Raw genomic sequence first — 18,936 nt, 5'->3', positions numbered from 1 at the left:
CCAGGTGGGGGGCTGTCGCCACGCTGGGGGTTAGCTTTGGGAACTCTGGGGTCCAGGTGTCGTGGGAATGACAGGTGGTCTGATTAGGGGGCAGGGCGCCTCCATGGGGAGGGAGGCCAGTCTGGTGGAGAGCATAGTGCCAGCAGGAGAGCCTGTTAAGCTAGACTCTGAGCTTGTTCCTGACAAGGGCCACAGAAGGCATCGTGGCCCAGGCTGGACCCTGCACCTGCACCCCTTGGGGCCTGGTGCCGGTGGGCGGAGCTGCAGGCAGGGAGGGAGGAGCTTCCCCGCCTGCCAGCTGGCTGGAAGCAAGGCCCAGAGGCCCAGACTCAGAGGCTAAGGACTCTATCAGCCGGGATAGGCTGACACTCCAACTGGCCCAGCCCGGCCCGCCCGGTCTCCAGGCCCCGACTCCAGGACCTGTTCAGCTTCTCTGCAGCTGACCATTCTCTCACCCAAGCCCCCACCTCCTCATTTTCCATCACAAGATCTATAGCTGCCCCCCCCCCCCCACCCCCGCCCCCCAGCACATCCTCTCGTGCACCGGCTGGCTCCCCGGGTGGCCCTGAGCCTGCAGGCTCCACCCATGCCACCTTGCGCCAGCCCCACCACCTGCAATTGGGCCACACCTCCCCCAGCTGCCCCTCCTCTCTGGGCCTCCACCTTCCCATCCCCACCGCTCCAGCTTAGCCCTCAGCCACCTTTGCCCCTCACCCTCTCTGCCTCCACTTCTCCTCTCCCCTCATTTCTCAGCTCTGCTCAGGCCCTGACTTCCCCTTGGCTTCACAGCGCCCAAGGCTGAGACCCCCACCATGGCCAGCCCCGGGAAGCCTGGGGCTGGGGAGAACCAGGAGGAGGAGGGGTGGGACAAGGGGCACGCCCCAGGGCCACTGGCAGCGACACTGGAGCAGGCCCAGGAGCTGTTTCTGCTGTGCGACAAGGAGGCCAAGGGCTTCATCACCCGGCACGACCTGCAGGTGAGCCCCCAGCTCCAAGAGGCCTCCCACCCCAGGGCTGACCTTGGCTACTCAGCCTTGCCATCCTTGCCCGGCCAGGGCCTGCAGAGCGACCTGCCCCTCACGCCCGAACAGCTGGAGGCTGTGTTCGAAAGTCTGGACCAGGCGCACACCGGCTTCCTCACCGCTCGGGAGTTCTGCCTTGGCCTAGGTGAGCCCGGCCCCTGAGCCCCACCCCCTACCCCGCTGCTCAGACACCCTCCGCTGGCATATATGGGACTCTCTGGGGCCCACAGCCCACATGGGTGGCAGGCCGTGCTTCTCCCTGGCCTCCCTCCGGAGCACAGGCTGGTGTCTGTACACTCAGGCACCACGGGAAGCCCCCCAGATGCTGTGGCATATGTGGAGATGACCTGCTCCCTGACCCAAACCCAGGTGGGACTGGGAGCCAGGCATGCCTCATTTTGGCCCGAGCCCAGCTGTCACCTCCCATTCCCAGGACAAGAATCGGACCAGAATAAGGAAGAAAAACAGGAAACTGGGCTCAGAGAAAGGGCAGGATATGCGGGGGGCGGGGGTGGGCTGGGCTGGGGGTGGTGACCCAAAGCCGGGTGATCTCTCCCTCCCATGCCCGCAGGGAAGTTGGTGGGGGTGGAGCCTGCCCCGGGTGCTCTGCCCTCCCAGGCTCCAGAGGAAACCTTCGAGGCGGGCTGGTCGGATGTGCGAGGCCCTGGGGGCTCCCTGGAGGAGGAGGACGAGGAGAGATTCTGCTCTGCGCTGGAGCAGCTGGGGGTGGCCCGGGTCCTGGGCGAGTGAGTCGGCACTGGCCCGGCTCCCGTCACCCTCACCTGCTCTCTGTCCGCCTGCATGCTGCCTCTCCGCGTCGCCTGCATGTCTGTTCCCAGGCAGGGTCCCTAGACCCGGTCTGGGCCGCTCCTTCTCTCCCAGCTGCAACTACTCAGTGCCGGGCCTGATTTCCCACAGAATTTGCATTTCAGGAGGCAGCAGCCAGGGCTGCGCCCAGCACAGGCACAGCCCTGTGTACACAAGGACACAACCCCACGCACACACTCCTCCTGGCCACACAAGCCCCGCACAGGCACAGACCCCCACAGGGGTGAAAGCACCCAGGAGAGGGATGCCCAGCTTGTGCAAGACTACGAGTGCCTCTGGGGGCTTCTTACCCTGCAGGGTGGGGTGGGGAGTCCCCGCTTCAGCTTCAGCCTCTGCCCTCCCACCCCCCACCCCCACGCCCACCTCCACCCCCACCCCCAGGCAGCGGGCAATTCGGACGCTCTGGACCCAGCTGCAGCGTGAGCGACCCGAACTGCTGGGCTCCTTCGAGGACGTTCTGATGCAGGCGTCGGCCTGCCTGGAGGAAGCGGCCCGAGAGCGGGAGGGCCTGGTGCAGGCACTGCGGCGGTGAGGGCTGGGGGGCTGGGGGCGGCCTGAGGGCCAGGCGGAGGGGCTCTGCGAGGTGGTAGGGGCGGGGCCGAGGGCTGTACCGCTAGCAGGTTCTAAGCAGCTGTCTTAACCCTGGTTTCCCGAAGGCGGGAGAGCGAGCACGAGAGGACGGTGCGATGTCTGTACGAAGATATGGAGCGGCAGCTTGGCGAGCAGCGCCGGCGCCTGCGGAGTCAGGTGGGCCCGCAGCGCCGCCCCGCGCCCAGCCCAACCCCGGACGCGCGGGTCTCCCCGGCCCCGCCTTCTCCGAAGTGGTCCCACCCGCGCCCCTGCCGCTCCGCCGCCGCGGGGGCTCAGGTGTCCCCGCGCGTCCTAGGACGTCCCCCGGGAGGAGCGGAGAGGCCGCCTAGAGCTGGAGCTGCAGAGTCGCGAGCAGGAGCTGGAACGCGCGGGGCTGCGGCAGCGAGAGGTGAGCGGCTGCCCGGCGGTCCCGGCCGGGAGGCGTGCACAGCGGTCCAGCCCAGGCCTCATCCTCATCGTCCCCCATGCTACTCCCCGGCGTCCTTGAGGCCCTTGGGCCTCTGTTCCCAGCCCCGGAATTGTTGGGAGTCAGGGGCAAACGCAGCATCCCGGGGACGTGCGGGGGTTCTCTCCAGCCTCGATCCCCCCACACCCCAGTTGGAACAGCAGCTGCAGGCCCGGACCACCGAGCAGCTGGAGGCGCAGGCGCAGAACGCCCAGCTGTGGCTGGCCAACGAGGCGCTGCGGGCGCAACTGGAAGGGGTGCAAGAGCAGCTCCGCAGACTAGAGAGCGACTTGCTGGGCCGTCGGGAGCAAACCCAACGGTGCTGGGGGGCGGGGATGGGGTTGGGCCCTCAGGGGCGGACTCCGAGAAGGGTCGCGAGAAGGGTCGCGTTTGGAGCCCAGGGCTCCCATCCCACCCGGTCCCAACCCCACCTCCAGGGTCTCCGTGGGGCAGGGTCCTCCAGGGGGTCGTGGGGCACCCCGAGGAGCCTCCCTGCACCCAAATCACCACCTCCGTCCTGCAGAGACGTGGTCGCGGTCTCGAGGAACATGCAGAAAGAGAAGCTCAGCCTCCTGCGGCAACTGGAACTGCTCAGGTGCGTCAGGAAGGGGTCAGCCCAGCTCCTAGCTCCCAAACAGTCCCTCTCACTGCCCCATCCCACTGCAAGGAAGTCCTTCCTTGTGTCTGCCCTCCATCCATCATGCTGCAGCTCCAGGCAGACACCTCTCTTCTGGTCTGAGGGAGCGCCAGAGCCCGTGCCTGCATTCCCCACCTAGGAATGCTGCCTCTTGAGACCTCTCAGAACCCCTGGACTCCTATTCCCCAGGGAGCTGAACACGAGGCTACGAGACGAGAGGGACGTCTGTGAGACCGAGCAGCTGGTCAGTGGCCACAGGAAGGCTCTGACCACGGCCCCCCTGCTGGGGCCCCCCCGCTGCTGCTCCTGCTGTTGTAGTAGCTGGGCTCGCCCCCCCAGACGCGGCTCTGGCCACCTTCCCAGTGCTCGCTGACCAGCCCGAGTGACTCACTGGGCGTTACTTGGTTACTCGGAGAAGCTGCCCCTTGAAGGCCACTCCTCGTGGTTGGGGGCTGCCCATCCTGGCTGGGGGTTCTACCCAGTAGGCTGCCTGGCCTGCCTGACTTGCTGACGTGAAGGAACTAATCCTGGGTGGGCAGGGTCTCACCGTGCCTCCCTGCCGGTCCTCACCCTACCCCCATCCCACCAAAACCAGCAGAAAACTCCCTCTTCCAAATAAAGTCCACTGACTTCAACCTCCTCGGCCTCCTGTGTGTGTGTGTGGGAGCCACAACATTTGAGAGGTACACGCATGAGATTTCCATCGTCTACGCGTGTCCCTGGTCATGTCCCCAAGCCCTCACTGTCCGTCATAGCTGTAGGAACCAAGGGACTGAGGCCGCTGACTCCCAGGAAGCAGCAGGCGGGGTTCCGTGCCCACCCCCAGCCTCAGTCAGCCACCCCCTCCCCAAGCCAGTCCTCACACAGTCCTGGGTGGGCTAGCTCAGCCCACTGGAGTCCTGAGTGGAGGCGCCGGGGGTAGGCCTGAGCTGTCCCCCTGCCCCTCCGCCCTGCCAGCGCGAGCCTCGGGCAGGGAGCTGGGGATGAGTGCTGCCACCGTCCACGCAGAGCGGCTCCCAGCGACTGTGCCGCCTCAGGGCCCACCTGGGACTCCCCTTCCCCTTCTACTCCCGCTCTCAGCTCCCCAGCGCAGCGGGTGGGCAGCCTCTGCCCTCTCTCCTTCACCTCCCCCCACCACTCCCAGGCGATGCCCTCCAAACTGGACTCTCACACTGACCCCAGGCCTCCCCTCCAGGCCGTCCTCCCAACGGCGCCCAGAGAGGCTCCGGTCTGCATCTGACCGCACCTCCAGAGACTCCCCCCAGGCCCGCATCTGTTCCGTCGACTCCTGCAGCCTCCCGCCCCTCCCCCAGCGCAGCTCCTCCCGAAGGCATGGGCCGGCGGGGCTGTGGGCGCCCCCGGGCCGCAGCCCGCCCGGCCCCCGCCGCCTCGGGCGGACCCCCGGGGCCCGGCCCCGCTGGTGTTCCGCCCGCTCGCGCCGAGCGCTGTTCGGACCTGCCCGGCATCGCGGCCGTGGGCGGGGCCTCCGGGCCCGGGGCGGGACCTGAGCGGTCCGGCGCGTCGCGCTCGCCAGCCCCCGGTCGGCCGCACATTCTCCGCGCTCCGAACCGCCGCCGCCTGCGCCGCCGCCACCGCCGCCGCCGCCGCCGCCGGCCCGACTCGGACGCGTGGCCGGTGAGTGCACCGCCCGGCCCGGGCGGCCGGGAGAAGCCGCGCGCCTGGCGGCCGTGCAGGCCGCTTCCGGAGGGAGACGGGCGCCCGGAGGCCGGGCGGAAAGAGGGTCCGCCGGGCGGCGAGGGCGAGGCGCCTCCCGGGTCTCCGGACGGGCCTGGCGGCCCCTTCCGGCCAGGGGCTCCTCCCGAGCACCCCGCTCACTGTGCGCAGACACCGGTGCCCTCCCCTCCGCCCGGTGCGAGTGGGCGGGCCGTTCGCCTCGCCCCGGCGTGGGGGAGGCGGCGGCGGTGACTTCATCGCGAATTCCTCACCCGGCCTGGCTGGAGCCGAGTCGGGGTCCCCCACCTTGCGGGGCGGGGCGCCGAAGGGCTGGTTGGGCCGCGGGGGACGTGGGTGGGGCGGCTCTGTCCCGGGCCGCGGGAGCTATTTCTGGCCGGCCCTTTCCCTTGGGGATCATCTCCGCCAGGCACTCCCGGAAAGAGGGGCCCCTCCTCAGCCGGTCGCCCGCGGGCGGGCCGTGGGGGCCGGATCTGTGTCTGGAAGCAGCCTCCCCGGGACCCCAGGGCAGGCCCAGGTCTGCGGCACGTGGGGCTTCCACACCCCGGCTGTGCTAGTGGTCTGCGCCTTTTTCTTTCCAGGCTGCAGCTACTGCTGCTTGGTGGGGCAAGGGGCAGTGACAGGTCTGGTACCAAGGCTCAGAGTGGGGGCCTGGAGAAGGCGTGCGGTCCCTCCCTGGATCGGACTGTCCAGAAATGTCCTCTGCCCTGCCCCGCCCTGGCCCAGACCAAAATACCGGGCCTGGCCGCTCCCCTCTCAGCCACGGGCAGGGGGTGGACGCTGCCTGCTCTGGAAGGCCAGCTCGGGTCCAGTGCCTGGGTCGGCCAGAAAAAGGGGTGGCGGGATCCTGACCATCCAGGTTGAGCCAGGCCTGTGACCTGTCCCTGCCCTTCTAGCGGAGGCTCCTCGGGCGGGAACTTCCGTCCGCCTGCCTTACAGACGAGAGAGACATCCCCACCAGCCAGGTGAGTGCTGGGCGGGGTAGATATAAATTTGGCTGTGGGCGCTGCGTCTGTCTGGAAACATGGCCCCGGGCGCTCAGCTGCCATCTGTGTCCCACAGCCACTCCCCGCCAGTGCGGACACCCCAGAACAGAGTGGGTGGGGTGGCCCTGGGGTGCCTCTGGGGAGGAGCACAGCCGGTAGCTCCACTTCTCCCTGGGGTCGGTGTGGCTGTCCCCATTCCAGCAATGAGGACCGGCACAGGAAGAACCCCCCAGGTCTGGGCGGGTGTGTGTCTGCCAGCTCCACTTGCCCCCGCCGGGAAGAAGGCAGGCCTGTCCTTTCACAGAGCCCTGAGGGGCTTTCCTAAGTCCGTGGGACTAGGCTAGTGAGGGCCAGGTCGGTCTGTCTTGGAGCGGCCTCCTCCCCCCAGCAGCTGGTGGGTTCCTGCCAACCTGTGGCGTGGGGCCCGGGGAATGCTTGGGACGGGGTGGGGAGCCTGCATGAGCTCACCCCGAGGTGCCTGCTGGGGCTTCCTACCCTGGCTGCCAGAGGGGTGAGTCAGCCCGTGATGGCTGGGGGTCCTCCAGGCCCCCTCTCACCGTGCCCTGGGCTCTGGTCAGGGAAGCCTGGCCCCCCCGCCTTCAGCTAGGCTGTGGGCACCCCCTCTGCCCTCGCTGCCACGGGGGTGGAGGCTCCTGGGCGGCCTTCGCAGGAAGCATCCTGGTTGCCATGGACATTCTCCCAGAGCCTTCACCCTGGCAGGCAGTTGGCTTGGCCCCCAGCCTGGGGCTGGTCTGGACATCTGTGTCCCCTCCTCCTGTCCCCACTGGTGTCTGGCCATCCTCCCAGTCAGGCCCTCCCCTGCCTCCCTGCCGCAGGATGGGCGAGTTTGGCGAGAAGACGACGACGTGTGGCACCGTCTGCCTCAAGTACTTGCTCTTCACCTTCAACTGCTGCTTCTGGGTGAGGCACCCCCTTCCCCAGCCTTGAAAGGAGCCTGGCCTGGGGCTCAGACCTGAGGCCAGGTGTGGTGACCGGTGTGCACTGCCCACAGCTGGCTGGTCTGGCCGTCATGGCCGTGGGCATCTGGACACTGGCTCTCAAGAGCGACTACATCAGCCTGCTGGCCTCGGGCACTTACCTGGCCACAGCCTACATCCTGGTGGTGGCGGGCGCTGTCGTCATGGTGACCGGGGTTCTGGGCTGCTGCGCCACCTTCAAGGAGCGGAGGGACCTGCTGCGTCTGGTCAGCAGGGTGTGGCTGTCACTGGGGGCGGGGGTGGGGCTGCGGGTACCTGCCAGGGCTCCCTGCCAGGCTGCGGGGGGCTGGCTCTGGGTCCTTGCGGGAGTTAGAAGGGACTGACGGGGGTCGAGTGGGACACCGCAGGATGGACTCTGCTGTGCTCATCTGGGGGGGTGTCCCTCCCCACCTGCCCAGTCCTGTGAGTGCCCACATCCCAGCTGGGCCTACAGAGGGAAGACACCTGGGAGTGAGCACTGGGGGTCCTGGCGGCCCCCCAGCGCTCGCCTGCTGCCTGGAGCCCTCACCGTGTGGCTGCTTGGGAGCTGAGGGCAGTGGCTGTGCTCTGTTGTGCCTGGGCCTGGGGAGTCCTCACGGACTGGGAGTGTCCGTGTCCCGCCCCGTCTCACGGAGCCCCTGCACCGCCCCCCAGTACTTCACCCTGCTCCTCGTCATCTTCCTGCTGGAGATCATCGCGGGAGCCCTGGCCTACGTCTACTACCAGCAGGTGAGGGGCACAGACAGGCCGTGGGCGACGTGGACGGGCACGGGCACACACGGGGACACACACGTGCGAGATGGATGCGCACACGCAGGCGACGTGTACATACACACTGGGACACACACGTACACAGGCAGGGCGCGCACACGCACACAGGACCCCACGGGCTCCAGCGCTGAGCATCGTGGCATCAGGCCCAGGAGGTGGGGACTGGGTCCCAGGGGGAGGGTGGATCACGGGGATGGACAGCCTGCCTGCAGCACCCAAGTTGCCTGCTTGGGGGCCCTGGCGGGGGAGGCAGGTGTCCGCAGGATCTGGAGCGCCCTCCCTGCCCGCGGCCCTCCCCGTGGCCATCTGAGCCATGCGTCTGACCCCAGCCCTGACCCTGCGCCTCTCTCCCGCCTGTGCCCATTGCCATTCTGCCCCACCTTGGAGAGTCTTAGATTTTGTGGCTGAAGCTGTCACCCCCTCACCCCAGCTGAACGCAGAGCTCAAGGAGAACCTGAAGGACACCATGACCAAGCGGTACCATCAGCTGGGCCACGAGGGCGTGACCAGCGCTGTGGACAAGCTGCAGCAGGAGGTGCGTGGGTGGCGCAGGGAGGCACCTCCCCAGACTCGTGCGGGAGCCCCAGCCGCAGGGGTGGGCGGTCAGGGCTCAGCCTGGGCCGTGTCCTCGCTGCAGTTCCACTGCTGTGGCAGCAACAACTCGCAGGACTGGCGGGACAGCGAGTGGATCCGCTCGGGCGAGGCAGGCGGCCGCGTGGTCCCCGACAGCTGCTGCAAGACCGTGGTGGCCGGCTGCGGGCAGCGCGACCACGCCTCCAACATCTACAAGGTGGAGGTAGGCCGGCTGGGGCTTGCTGAGACGCCCAGGGCCCTGAGGGCAGTGGCTCTGCTCCGTCGTGCCTGGGCCCGGGGAGTCCCGGGATGCTGGGGGCTGGTGCGGCCTGACACCCGAGGGGGCCCACGCCTCGCTGCCTTCAGCGCGCACCCCTGGCCCGCTCCTGCAGGGCGGCTGCATCACTAAGCTGGAGACGTTCATCCAGGAGCACCTGAGGATCATCGGGGCCGTGGGCCTCGGCATCGCCTGCGTGCAGGTGCGGGCACGGCGGGGCGGGCCGGCGGGTGCTGGGACGCAGGGGCCGGCGGCCACGTCGGCTCACGCTGGCCCCGTGCTCAGGTGTTTGGCATGATCTTCACGTGCTGCCTCTACAAGAGCCTGAAGCTGGAGCACTACTGATCCCGCCCGCGGGCCGGCCCTCCGTGTGCACTGCAGCTTCTTGCCACGCGTTGACTACTGACGGCCAGGGAGCTGCGGTCCAGCACGGGGCCCCGCCCTTTGCCTGCCAGGGTCTGCCCCTGGTGTTCTCATGCCTGGCCCCCCGCCCCCCGCACCGTGCCATCACGTGACCTCTGGGGAGCCCCGAGCCCCGGAGGCGGCTTCAAGTGCCTTCAGCTGCACCCCGAAGTCCCAAGGCCTGGGGTCGGCCCGCCCGTCTGCCTGTCTGCTGGGCTGGGTGGGTGGGTGGGGGCCGGGGCTGTGGCCTCGGGTTGCTCCCTGAGGCCTGGGTTCAGTCAGAGGGGCCGCGTTGGGCAGCAATGGGCTGGCCCAGCGGGGAGCCGGGCGGCAGCAGGTGAGGAGCCCCGTGTGCCTGCCCTCAGGCCCCTCACGTACTGGGGGCTTCTCCTTAAGCAAGCCACCTCCAGCCCCTGGGGAAAACCAAGCAAGAGTTCTCCCAGGGCCAAGCCTCTGCCGCTCCCCCCGCTGTGTTCCCGCTGCTCTCACCACCACCTAGAGGCCTTGCGTCACTAGTTCACTGCTGTCACCTCTTCCCTGGAGACAGGCGTCCTGCAGGGTTTATTCACTGCCGCCTGACGATGCCTAGGACTGCTCCTGCTGTGTGGTAGGTGCTCAATAAACGTCTGTGGAGTGGATGGCTGAACTTTCTATGTTGGTGACACGGACAGTCCTGGTCCCCGGGGCCGTCACGACCAGCAGAGTGGACAGATCCCCCCCACCCAGGGCCACAACAGAGGACGGGGCCGGCTGTGGGCCAAGGGGACTCGAGGGAGAGGTGGCTGGGGACGGGCCCTGATGCAGCGCCTCAGCCGTTCTCTGACGCAAAGCTGGTGGTGTGGCCAGAGCCCCAGAGGAAGTGAGGCTAGACCTTGGGGAGTAGGCGGGACTGCCTGTGCTTTCCAGGGGCCCTTCTGGCCACGGCGCAGGAATCAGGAACGGGAGAAGGTGCTGGGGCTGGTGTCTCAGGAGCGAGTCCGGGGCGTGTCTGGAAGGATGTGTGCTGGCAGCGGGAGCTGGGGCTGGAAGGGGTGCTGGGCCTGGAGGGGCAGCCAGGGCGTGGCCATCGTGCCCTGTCGCCCAGGGGCCGCCCAGCTCCTCACACCGCTGCACAGACCCCATCTCCCTCCCGTGGTCCCCTCACGTGCGTTCAGGGAACCCCGCTTGAGGCGTCCGGGCAGCCGGGCCAGCCCTGAGGAAGGTGCCCGGGGAAGGGTGCCTCCCTCGCTAACTGCACGGCCCTGCCCTCTGCCTGCTGCAGGGCACCAGGGCCCGCCTGACCCCGGCCAAGGTGGCAGCTTCCCGTTCTGAGCCTCAGCCTGAGCCACACAGGACAGAGGCCTCCGAGAGGCAGCTCTCCGGCTGGTTCACAGGGTGGCATGTCAGTGCCTGGGGCACCGAGAACCCATCCGGCCCAGACAGCCGGCAGGGCCCCTCCCGCCCACCGTGGGGATCTCAGAGTTGTCTGTGGAGGGGAGCGGGCTGCTGGCCTTGGGTGCAGCCTGGAAGCTGCTGGCAGCAGTACTGTCAAGACGGGCATCTTTAACCACAGCGGGCACTACTGAGGGCTCAGAAAACCTCGAGGTTCTTTAGACACCGGGGAGGAAGAAGTAAGGGCGTCTGTCCTGAGCCTAAAGGGCGCCCGGAACACCGCTGTGGGGACACCAGCGCCCCCGTGCCCCCAACCCAAGCACTCCCGACATCTGTGCCTTGTGTGGAGCCGAGTGCAAGCCCTGGAGGAAAGCAGCCCCAGGCCGAGCGCTTCCCTGGGGTGGCCCTCCCTCCTCCCAGGCCGTGAGGGCCGCACCCACCCCCAAGCGGCCTCATGCTCGAGGCAGGACACAGGAGCGGGCAGCGGGGAGCCTCACGGAGCCAGGCCGACTGTCAGGACCTCCTCGTGGTCCTCAAAAACATTTACTGAACGGTTCTTTCCAGACAGGGAGACCCATGCCGACAGGGCCGCGGGTGCGCGGGCCTTGCTTCCGGCTCCCCACACCTCCCGGAACGAGCCGTGGGCGAGGCGCGGCCTGCCGGGCAGGGCTCACTTCTCCAGGGGTGCGTAGTTGAGGAGCTTCTCGATCAGGTCCACGTGGGCCAGCAGCATGCGGCGGCAGCAGTAGCGCTTCAGGCCCAGCGCGTCCAGAGCGTCCCTGAGGGCGAGGAGAAAGCTGGCTGCGGCCCGTTCGTCCTGGCAGATGGAGGGCCTTGCCCCGGCTGGAGCAAGCCCTGCTCAGCTGCCACGGGCTCTGCTCCCCATGTCGGGGAGGGAGACACCTCTCTCGTTTCCCAGAGACGCCGCCCGTCACCCTCAAGGCCTCTGGTGTGCAGACAATGCGGTGGCTTGGGAAAGGGGAGGCCAGGTCGGGTGGCCCCTGCTTGGGGCATCCTGGGGAGGGGTCCCGTGCAGGCTGCCAGCATTCACTTGCACTGCGGTCATCTCAGCGGCCTCCTTGGAACTTGGCGCAGATACTAAGGCCATCTATCGCTTCCCCGTTCATCCGACACACTTGCACTAAGAGCCTACGCCTCCCTGGCACATCCCGGGACCCAGAGATTCAAATGTGATGAGGATGGGGCTGTCCACACAGGGGCCCAAGGTCAGGCTCTAGTCCAGGGTAGAGACTCCGACAGGCACGGTGGTAACTGCAGCGCTAAGGGGTAAGCAAGCACAGAAGAGGGACCCCCACGATACCCTGATGATGAGGCCTATGTGGTCAGGAAGCTTGTCCTATGTCCTAAAAAAGCCAGTGAGTCTGCAGTACACGGGGGTGGGCCTAACAGCGGGGAGAAGTTAGGGAGCAGGTGGACAGAGGCGGCTGAGGGCTTATTTGCCGTGGAGGTGGCGAGACTCGCCAGGACACCTAGGAGTCCCCAGACGGCAGCAGCTTGACGCCCGACTCCCTCCCCTCCCCAAACTAAGAGGTCGGGGGTGGGGGCGCTTTCCTGAGAGCGGGTCCGGAGAACAGGGATGGAAAAGACTCCGAGACTGAAAGCTCCCCCGCCCAGGGTCACCTGGAATCTGATGTGAGTAGCCCCCGCCCGGCAGACTGGGACCTCCCGACACCGGCCCGACACACCGACCCCGCGGGCCGGGACCAGGCCCCTCAGGCCGGGACCCACCCCCCATGCCCCGCAGGCTGGCGGCCCGGGGAGCGCTTCCCGACCACGCTGGAGGCCCTCCCAGGCCGGCCCGGCGCCTCACCCCTCGGTGTACTCGGCCTGCAGCAGCCCGAGGTAGGCCTCCCACTTGTTACCGACGATCTTGCCGCACGTGAAGCAGCGCACAGGGATGATCATGGCGGCACCGGAGCAGCCAGCTGCCAAACTCCTTGATCCTGCGGCGCTTCCGCCCTCGGCTCCGGCCCCGCCCTGGGCGCGCCCATGGCGCGGGGGGTGCCCGGCCGTCCGCCCGCCCTGGTGCCGTTGCCGTCCGCTTCCCTCCGCGACGAGTTTCCGAGGCCCGTGCGGCCGCTGCAGGAGCAGGCGGCGCCCCCCGCCTGCCACTTTGGTACATCCCGGCCTACGGCGTCCGGGCGGGGCCGTAAGGGCCCGGCGGCGGCGTTCGCGTTTCTCGTGTCCGCATGACTGACAGCTGCGCGACGAGCTGACTGCCCGCAGGTATAGCGCCCCCGGCGGGGATGCAGTCCGGGTCCCGCGGCCCGCGCGCCCGAGCCGGGCCCAGGCCCAAGCCGAGCCGGCGCGAATTTCAGGCCCCGAGCGCAGAGCACGAGCCGAGTCTCAGCAACAAGTTGCGGGCCGGGCCGGGGCGCGGCGACCCCGCTGCGGGCGAGGAGAGCGGCTGACCGGCGGCCAGTGGGGACCAGGAAGGGGGGAGGGTCTCTCCACCTGGAGCCGCTGCCCGTGGACACCCGGGGGTCTTTGCGCTGAGTTTGGAGGACCCTCGGAGTCGCCGCCCAGCCCGATCGCCCGCACAGTAACGGTCCCGGCCCGGTAGTTGCCCGTATCCCTGACGGCGGGAGGGCGCGGTGCGAGTGACCCGGCGGGTGGCGGGCCCAGCCGGCCGCTCCAACCCCCAGTGCCGCTTCGGTCCGCTTCGTCCCTGTCCCTCCTGCCTTCTTCCCGGGGGAGGGGCTGCGAGGGGGTGCGGGATGGGGCTGGCTGCACCCGTCCCAGGCCAGGCTCTGATGAGTCGGGCGCCTGCGATCTGGGAGCGTCGGATCTCTGAGGACCGGAGGGTGGTCAGGGGGTCGTCGTGGAAGTGGTGTCCTTTGAGCTGAGCCTTGACAAGGGATCCCGAGTGTGTGTGAGGGAGCAAGACAGATACCGGCAAAGGGGACCCATGGGCTGAGGCCTGGAGGCTGTACCTGTGGGACAGAGTAGGTGTCGGAGCTGGAGGTGATGGAGCAGGGACCATGAAGGATTTAAAGGGAGGGGAGGCTGTGTCTCTGGAGATGGCCTGGGGTGAGCCCCCTGATCCTGTGGCTGTGTGCCGTGAGAAGCAGGGAAGTCTCCCTGGAGGAGGTGAGCTTTGGGCTGAGGAAGGTGGATGTGTCTCACAGTGGCCCCTGTAACTTAGGCACCTATGCAGAGTCTGGGCACATTTGCTGGTCTGGGGCGTCTGGATTTCTGGTTGGGGTGGGTGGGGCCTGACAGTCCTCTCAGGGTGGGTGACGGAGTCTGGATTTAGTTGAGGGGCAGGGAGATGGGGGTCCCCGGTGTCCTGAAGAGGTTGATCAGAGCTTCTGCCCGCCTGAAGTCTGGGCCCTGACAGCCTCCCCAGTGACGTTTGCCATCCCCCACCCTGCCACGTGCGGAGCCACGAGCAGAGGCCACCTCCCTGCCCAATGCCCCCCCTTCCCAGGCTGACAGGACACATCCTGTCCCCGGCGGGGGCAGGGGCCTTGAGTCACAGTGGCCTGGGGTTGGAGCTGGGCTCAGCTGTAGAGGCTGCCGCACCTGTGGAGGTGAGGGAAACAGGGGAGGGATCTGGGATGCCATCTGGGTAGCTCTTCAGGAACGGGAGCGGGTGTGGGCAGAAGGCTTCCTGGAGGAGGGGCCCATGGTCCGCCTCATCCTGCTCTGGCCCCAGAAGTTGTTTACTCCCAGAGACTGAGGGGCCCGAGAGCCAAGTTGACATTCCTGGAATTCTGAGAGCTGTGTGTAGATTGGGGGAGTCTCCTCCCTCCAGCTCCCTGATTTCCCAGGAGAGGCCGTGGGGAGCAGTGTGGCTGCCTGTGTGCAGGTACCCTACACACGTGTGCACAGAGGCCCCTTGGGGCACTTGACCCTCTGTCTCCACTCTGCCCTGGCTCAGGCCTGCAAAGGGGCCTGCAAAGGAGGCGAGGTCAGCCCTGCCCCCTGCTCAGCTGGCCCCCTCGTGTGTGTGTTGGGGGGGCAGGCTGGGGCGTGGGCCTGGCTCTCTTCAGGGTGGGCAGGGGCAGGAGGGGGCCCCGGGAGCCCACCACACAGGGTCAGGGGGAGCAGGGCCAGGCCTGCCTGCAGGGGCAGTGGGGTGTGAGCACAGATGTGGCCCAGACCTTTGGGAAGGGCTGGAGGTGGGGCAGGGAGAGTGAGGCGCTGGTTTTCCGAGAATGGGGTGTCCTGCCCCCGGGGGCGGGGGCACAGGGAGGGAGGGCTGTGCTCACATGTGGTTTGGAACCCAAGAGCCCTGTTTCCTGCTAGAGGAGGGTCACTTCAGGGCAGGCAGGGGACAAGGGGAAATCAGCGATTGAAGTTTTAGCTGCAGACAGCCTCTGGCCCTGAGTGTTGTCCTGGAAACAGGCTGGGAGTCAGCTGACCCTGGCCCCTGGTCCTGGATCACAGCCTCCGCTTCCCCATCTGTGAAGCGTGGGTGGAACCAGACGCTGCCCAGCTGGAGGGTCCCCATACTGGCTGTGTGGGCCTGGGGGTCCCAGGCTCAGCCCGGAGCCCCGGCTGCGGTGGGGTGAGTGGGGTGCTCGGACACTTCCCCAGGGCCCGGCGAGGTCGCCCGCCTGCAGCATCTACGGTAACCCTCTGGGCCCCAGCCCCCGGGGTGGTATTCGAGAGTGGTGGTATTTGCAGGCATGCTTGAGGCTGAGCTGGCCCAGCCTAATGACCCTGTGGACAGGCCGGGCCCGTGGCCTTTGGGAACGTGGTCATGTGATTTTCTGCCAGCCTGGCCCCACATGGGGCTCCCCGAGGGCACCGCTCAGGAGGGGGCGGGTGGGGTGTCGGTGCTGAGGTGGGGCACGTACACTGTGGGCACCGGAGAAGGGTGCTCCCGGGGCCTGGGGGCGGTGGGAGCAGCAGGCTGGCAGGGGAGGGCCCTGAGCTTGGGGTTGGCCTCGGTGGGCCCAGGGAAAGCCTGGTGCCCCTCCGCGGCCTCTTCCTCGGGGACCCCTCCCCTGGAGGGTGTGTCTCCCAGCCCCAGGGGCTGCAGCTTGGGTCGGGGGAGGCGGGAGGGGGTGCGGGCCTGGGTGGGCTCTGGGGCCTGCGGGGGTCGGAGTGGCAGCAGGAAGGCCGACACCGCACGGCTTGTGCTGCCCGCTGGGGTGTGTGCTCCGGGCCGGGCCCTGCTGCCGTCCACCCCCGGCCTCCAAGGCCTCGGGGGCAAGCTCTGTTTTGGCGTTCAGGGAGGTCCTTCTCTGAGTTAGACCCTGGTCTGGCCAGATAGGCACCACGACCTCTGTGTGGCTCGCGCTCCCCCAGGTCCCTGCCTGTCCCCGCCCTGGGGCCCCGGGGAATTCAGAAGGCCCAGCCTAGGGCTGGACGGCTGCGGGAGTGTCTGTCACGGGCTTCTCATTCAGCCCGCATCCTGACTGCCGGCTGCACGTGCCATTCCGGGGGACGCAGGCATGCCGGAACCTGTGCTCAAAGGAAGCCCAGAGCAGGGTGTGGGGCAAGGAGGCTTCCTGGAGGAGGAGGCTGGGCCTGGGTGAGGGAGAGGGCCAGCCCGGTGCTGTCGGGCCCTGCACCCATACCCTGACCACAGGCTTGTGGCTGGGCTGCCCAGGATGGGGCTGGGGGCCCCGGACGCGTGGAGGGGCATTGTGGGGGCCAGGAGGTGGGGAGGTTATTCATGGAGGGTCCAGGGGTGCCTCTGGGGTGGGGGCCAGTGGGGGTGCTGGTGGAGCTGCCCAGTAGGGCCTGACGCCCGGGTCTGGGGGTGCGGGGTGTGCAGACGCAGCCTTAGGCCTGGAGGGGTGGTGGTCTGTAATGCATGGTCTTTTGCTTCTGCGGTGTGGCTATGGGCTTTGGGCCCCTCAGCTCCTGGGCAGGGGGTTCATCAAAGAACACGGGAGGGGCGCGTCCCTCCCACTCATTGCCCTCGATGTGTCACTGGGCCTGAAACCCCTCCACGGACGCGTCTTCCCCGGGCACAGCGGTTGCTGGGGGGGTGGTCCCGGGCCCTGGGCCCACGTGCCTCCTCGCCCCACCGTGGTGGGTGCTGTTCGTCCCCGTAAATGAAGGGACAGGTCTCACGTTGCCGGGGCCTCCATCCGCTCAGTGGCTTCATGTCTGCCCCAGGTGTGGGTTTGAGTGGACCGGCTGGCAGTGGGCTGCCCACGAGGACATGGCTGTGACGGGGTGGGCATATGCCAGTGTGGCTGTCCCCTCCTGCCCCTGGGCCGCTGGAAAGACATCTGCTCCACCCTCAGGCTGCAAGGAGCCTCTGGTCTGACGGGTGAGGTGTGATGGGCGGGGCGTGTGAGCTTGCCCCCCCCACCCCCCCACCCCTGCGCCGCAATCCCTGGCTGGTAGGGGAGGACAGAATCCCCCTTCGAGAGCCAACCGCAGATTCACAGCCCCGTGTGAGTCATCGCCTGTTGGCTCCCTGGGGAGAGCGTAAGGCTGGTGGCTCATGGCATCTGTCTGCTGGGAACCCAGGAGGGCGTGGGGTGCAGGGCACCTCAGAATGAGTGGACAATGCCAGCGGGTCTCAGGGCTCCAGGACCGCTGGGGGCTGGACGGCCCTCAGTCCGTGTGTGTGTCCCCAACTCTGAACATGTGTCTTCTCTGTGTGCATGTCCGCGTGTGGGTACTCTTGTGTCTGCCAGGGCATCTCAGAAGACTGAGTGACCAGAGGGTGGGGATGCAGCCCCCTGGTCTGGGCCACTGGTTGGTGCTCTGGCCCCCTGAGTCTGAGTGCACCACCACCCCGCCCCCAGCTGCCCCTGCAGGGACCCGGTCCTGAGTGGAGAGCCCCACAGAGGCTGGGAATGAGGTGCAGCATGGCCTCCATTCTGCCCGTCTTCCTTCCACAGAGCTCCGGCTTTGGCCTTGCTGACTGCTCACCTGCCGCCTGGCCAGCCTTCAGGGGCGCCGGGCACCGCCTACCTTCTTCCCTGCCACAAGCCCAGGTACGTCGCGGCCCGTGGGGCAGCGGGGACAGCGCTGGGTGGCCTCTTGGTCTCCCCCACGCCTGGCCCAAGGGCCTTGCTGGCTGGATACTCTCCTGGTCCCGGGACAGACCGAGGCTGAGCCAGCCAGCTGTCACCCTCTCAGCATGTCTCACCGGGGTCCCCTTGCTGGAGGAACGGCTGGACTTTGAGGACAGGGTCCCTGGGAGCTGGGAAGCACCCCACTGGTGGCCTTGATGTGCTCACGTCCTCACTGCCATTTTCCCTGGCATCCTTGGTGGTTTTCTGGTTTAATCTCAGCTCAGACTCACAGGCTCACCTGGGGTGATGGGTGCAGGTTTTAGAAACAGGAGAGGGCTTGGCAGGAGTTCTGGGGGCGTTGGCATGGTGTTGGCTGAGTGAGGCTGGGGAGAGGGCAGCCTGGGTGCTGGGCCCCATCGTGGGAACCCAGGCCACCCTTCCACCCGCGCCCTGAGCTGCAGTGTGATGAAGTGGAGGACGGGCAACGGGGGGAGGACCCCACCCTTGTCCTCAGAGGCCCTGCCCTGTGACCAGGCTGGGGAGACAGACGTGTCCTTCAGCCCACGTCAGCTCTGTGTCCAGTGTGCATAGTGACGCAGGCCCTCTCATGCGTTGCGACTCTCAGGGCCCTGAGTGTCCATCCCTGGCTTGGGTGTGTGGGGCTGGCTGAGCTGGGCCAAGGGAAAGATAGCAAGAGGCTGCTGGAGTTCCCCAGGATCTCCAGGGGTCACCGGCTGCCACTTGCTCTCTGGGCAGAGCTGTGGCCAGTGGTCTCTACAGGGCCCAGATGGGGGCCCTGCAAGGCTCACTTCTCCCCTGGGCCCCTGGTGCGTGGTCACTGTTGTATCCCTTTCCAGGGGTCCAGACACGCCAAAGAATCCTTGGCGGAGGACAGGGTGGAGGGACTGTGGGAAGCCCCAGGCTGACTGGCACGTGGGCAGGGCAGGGATGCTGGGGCTCTCCTGTCCCCACTCCCTACCAGGGCCAGCTGGGCTCAGGGAGGATCTTGCAAGGACACTGCCCTGGGGGCTTGAGCTGCAGCTCTCCTCAGAGCCCGCCAGGGCAGCGCAGGGCTGGTGCAGTGGTCCTCAGGGCCCCGCAGGGCTGCCAGACCTCACTGGGCCCCCAGCCCAGCAGACGTCCCCCAGACATGCTACCTCGGGCACCTCTCACTCTCTCAGTCTGTCACTTTGTCACTGACGGGCCTCCCCCCACCCCCACCTTCCTCCTCCTTCTTATTCCCCGACTTCTTTTCCTCTCTTCTCCCATCTGAGTTCTGCTGACCTTGGGCGAGTCCTTCCCTCTTTGGACTTTAGTTTTTGGGACCATCCGATGGTGTGGATGCCACCAGTGGGCGGCCTCAGTGACTGGCAAGACCCAGTCCAGGGTGCGGGCTGCATCCAGGCCTGTG

The 18,936-nt window shown here is 67.7% G+C and overlaps 3 protein-coding genes across 3 annotated transcripts; 2 read left to right on the top strand and 1 right to left on the bottom strand.

Annotated features, from left to right (window-relative positions):
* The first annotated feature begins 812 nt into the window (after positions 1-812).
* Positions 813-3,896, top strand: CRACR2B (calcium release activated channel regulator 2B). Its single transcript, XM_065882963.1, has 9 exons — positions 813-977; positions 1,056-1,167; positions 1,594-1,768; positions 2,232-2,378; positions 2,507-2,597; positions 2,737-2,829; positions 3,039-3,205; positions 3,410-3,481; positions 3,713-3,896. Exons 1-9 carry the CDS (start codon positions 813-815, stop codon positions 3,894-3,896), a joined length of 1,206 nt encoding a protein of 401 aa, XP_065739035.1.
* A 2,969-nt stretch (positions 3,897-6,865) lies between these two features.
* On the top strand, positions 6,866-9,426 carry CD151 (CD151 molecule (Raph blood group)). The gene is made up of 7 exons (XM_065881563.1): positions 6,866-7,122; positions 7,214-7,405; positions 7,833-7,907; positions 8,380-8,484; positions 8,587-8,745; positions 8,915-9,001; positions 9,085-9,426. The coding sequence occupies exons 1-7, from the start codon at positions 6,889-6,891 to the stop codon at positions 9,142-9,144; spliced, it is 912 nt and encodes a 303-aa protein (XP_065737635.1). The 5' UTR covers positions 6,866-6,888; the 3' UTR covers positions 9,145-9,426.
* Positions 9,427-11,101: 1,675 nt separating this feature from the next.
* POLR2L (RNA polymerase II, I and III subunit L) lies at positions 11,102-12,512 on the bottom strand. Its single transcript, XM_065882883.1, has 2 exons — positions 12,404-12,512; positions 11,102-11,351 (listed from the first exon to the last, which is right to left on the bottom strand). The coding sequence occupies exons 1-2, from the start codon at positions 12,496-12,498 to the stop codon at positions 11,243-11,245; spliced, it is 204 nt and encodes a 67-aa protein (XP_065738955.1). The 5' UTR covers positions 12,499-12,512; the 3' UTR covers positions 11,102-11,242.
* Positions 12,513-18,936: the final 6,424 nt, after the last annotated feature.

This window comes from Phocoena phocoena, chromosome 8 (assembly GCF_963924675.1).
Source record: "Phocoena phocoena chromosome 8, mPhoPho1.1, whole genome shotgun sequence".
Taxonomy (NCBI): Eukaryota; Metazoa; Chordata; class Mammalia; order Artiodactyla; family Phocoenidae; genus Phocoena; species Phocoena phocoena.
Note: the sequence above shows the minus strand (reverse complement) of the source record. Positions and strands in the feature narration are given on the sequence as shown.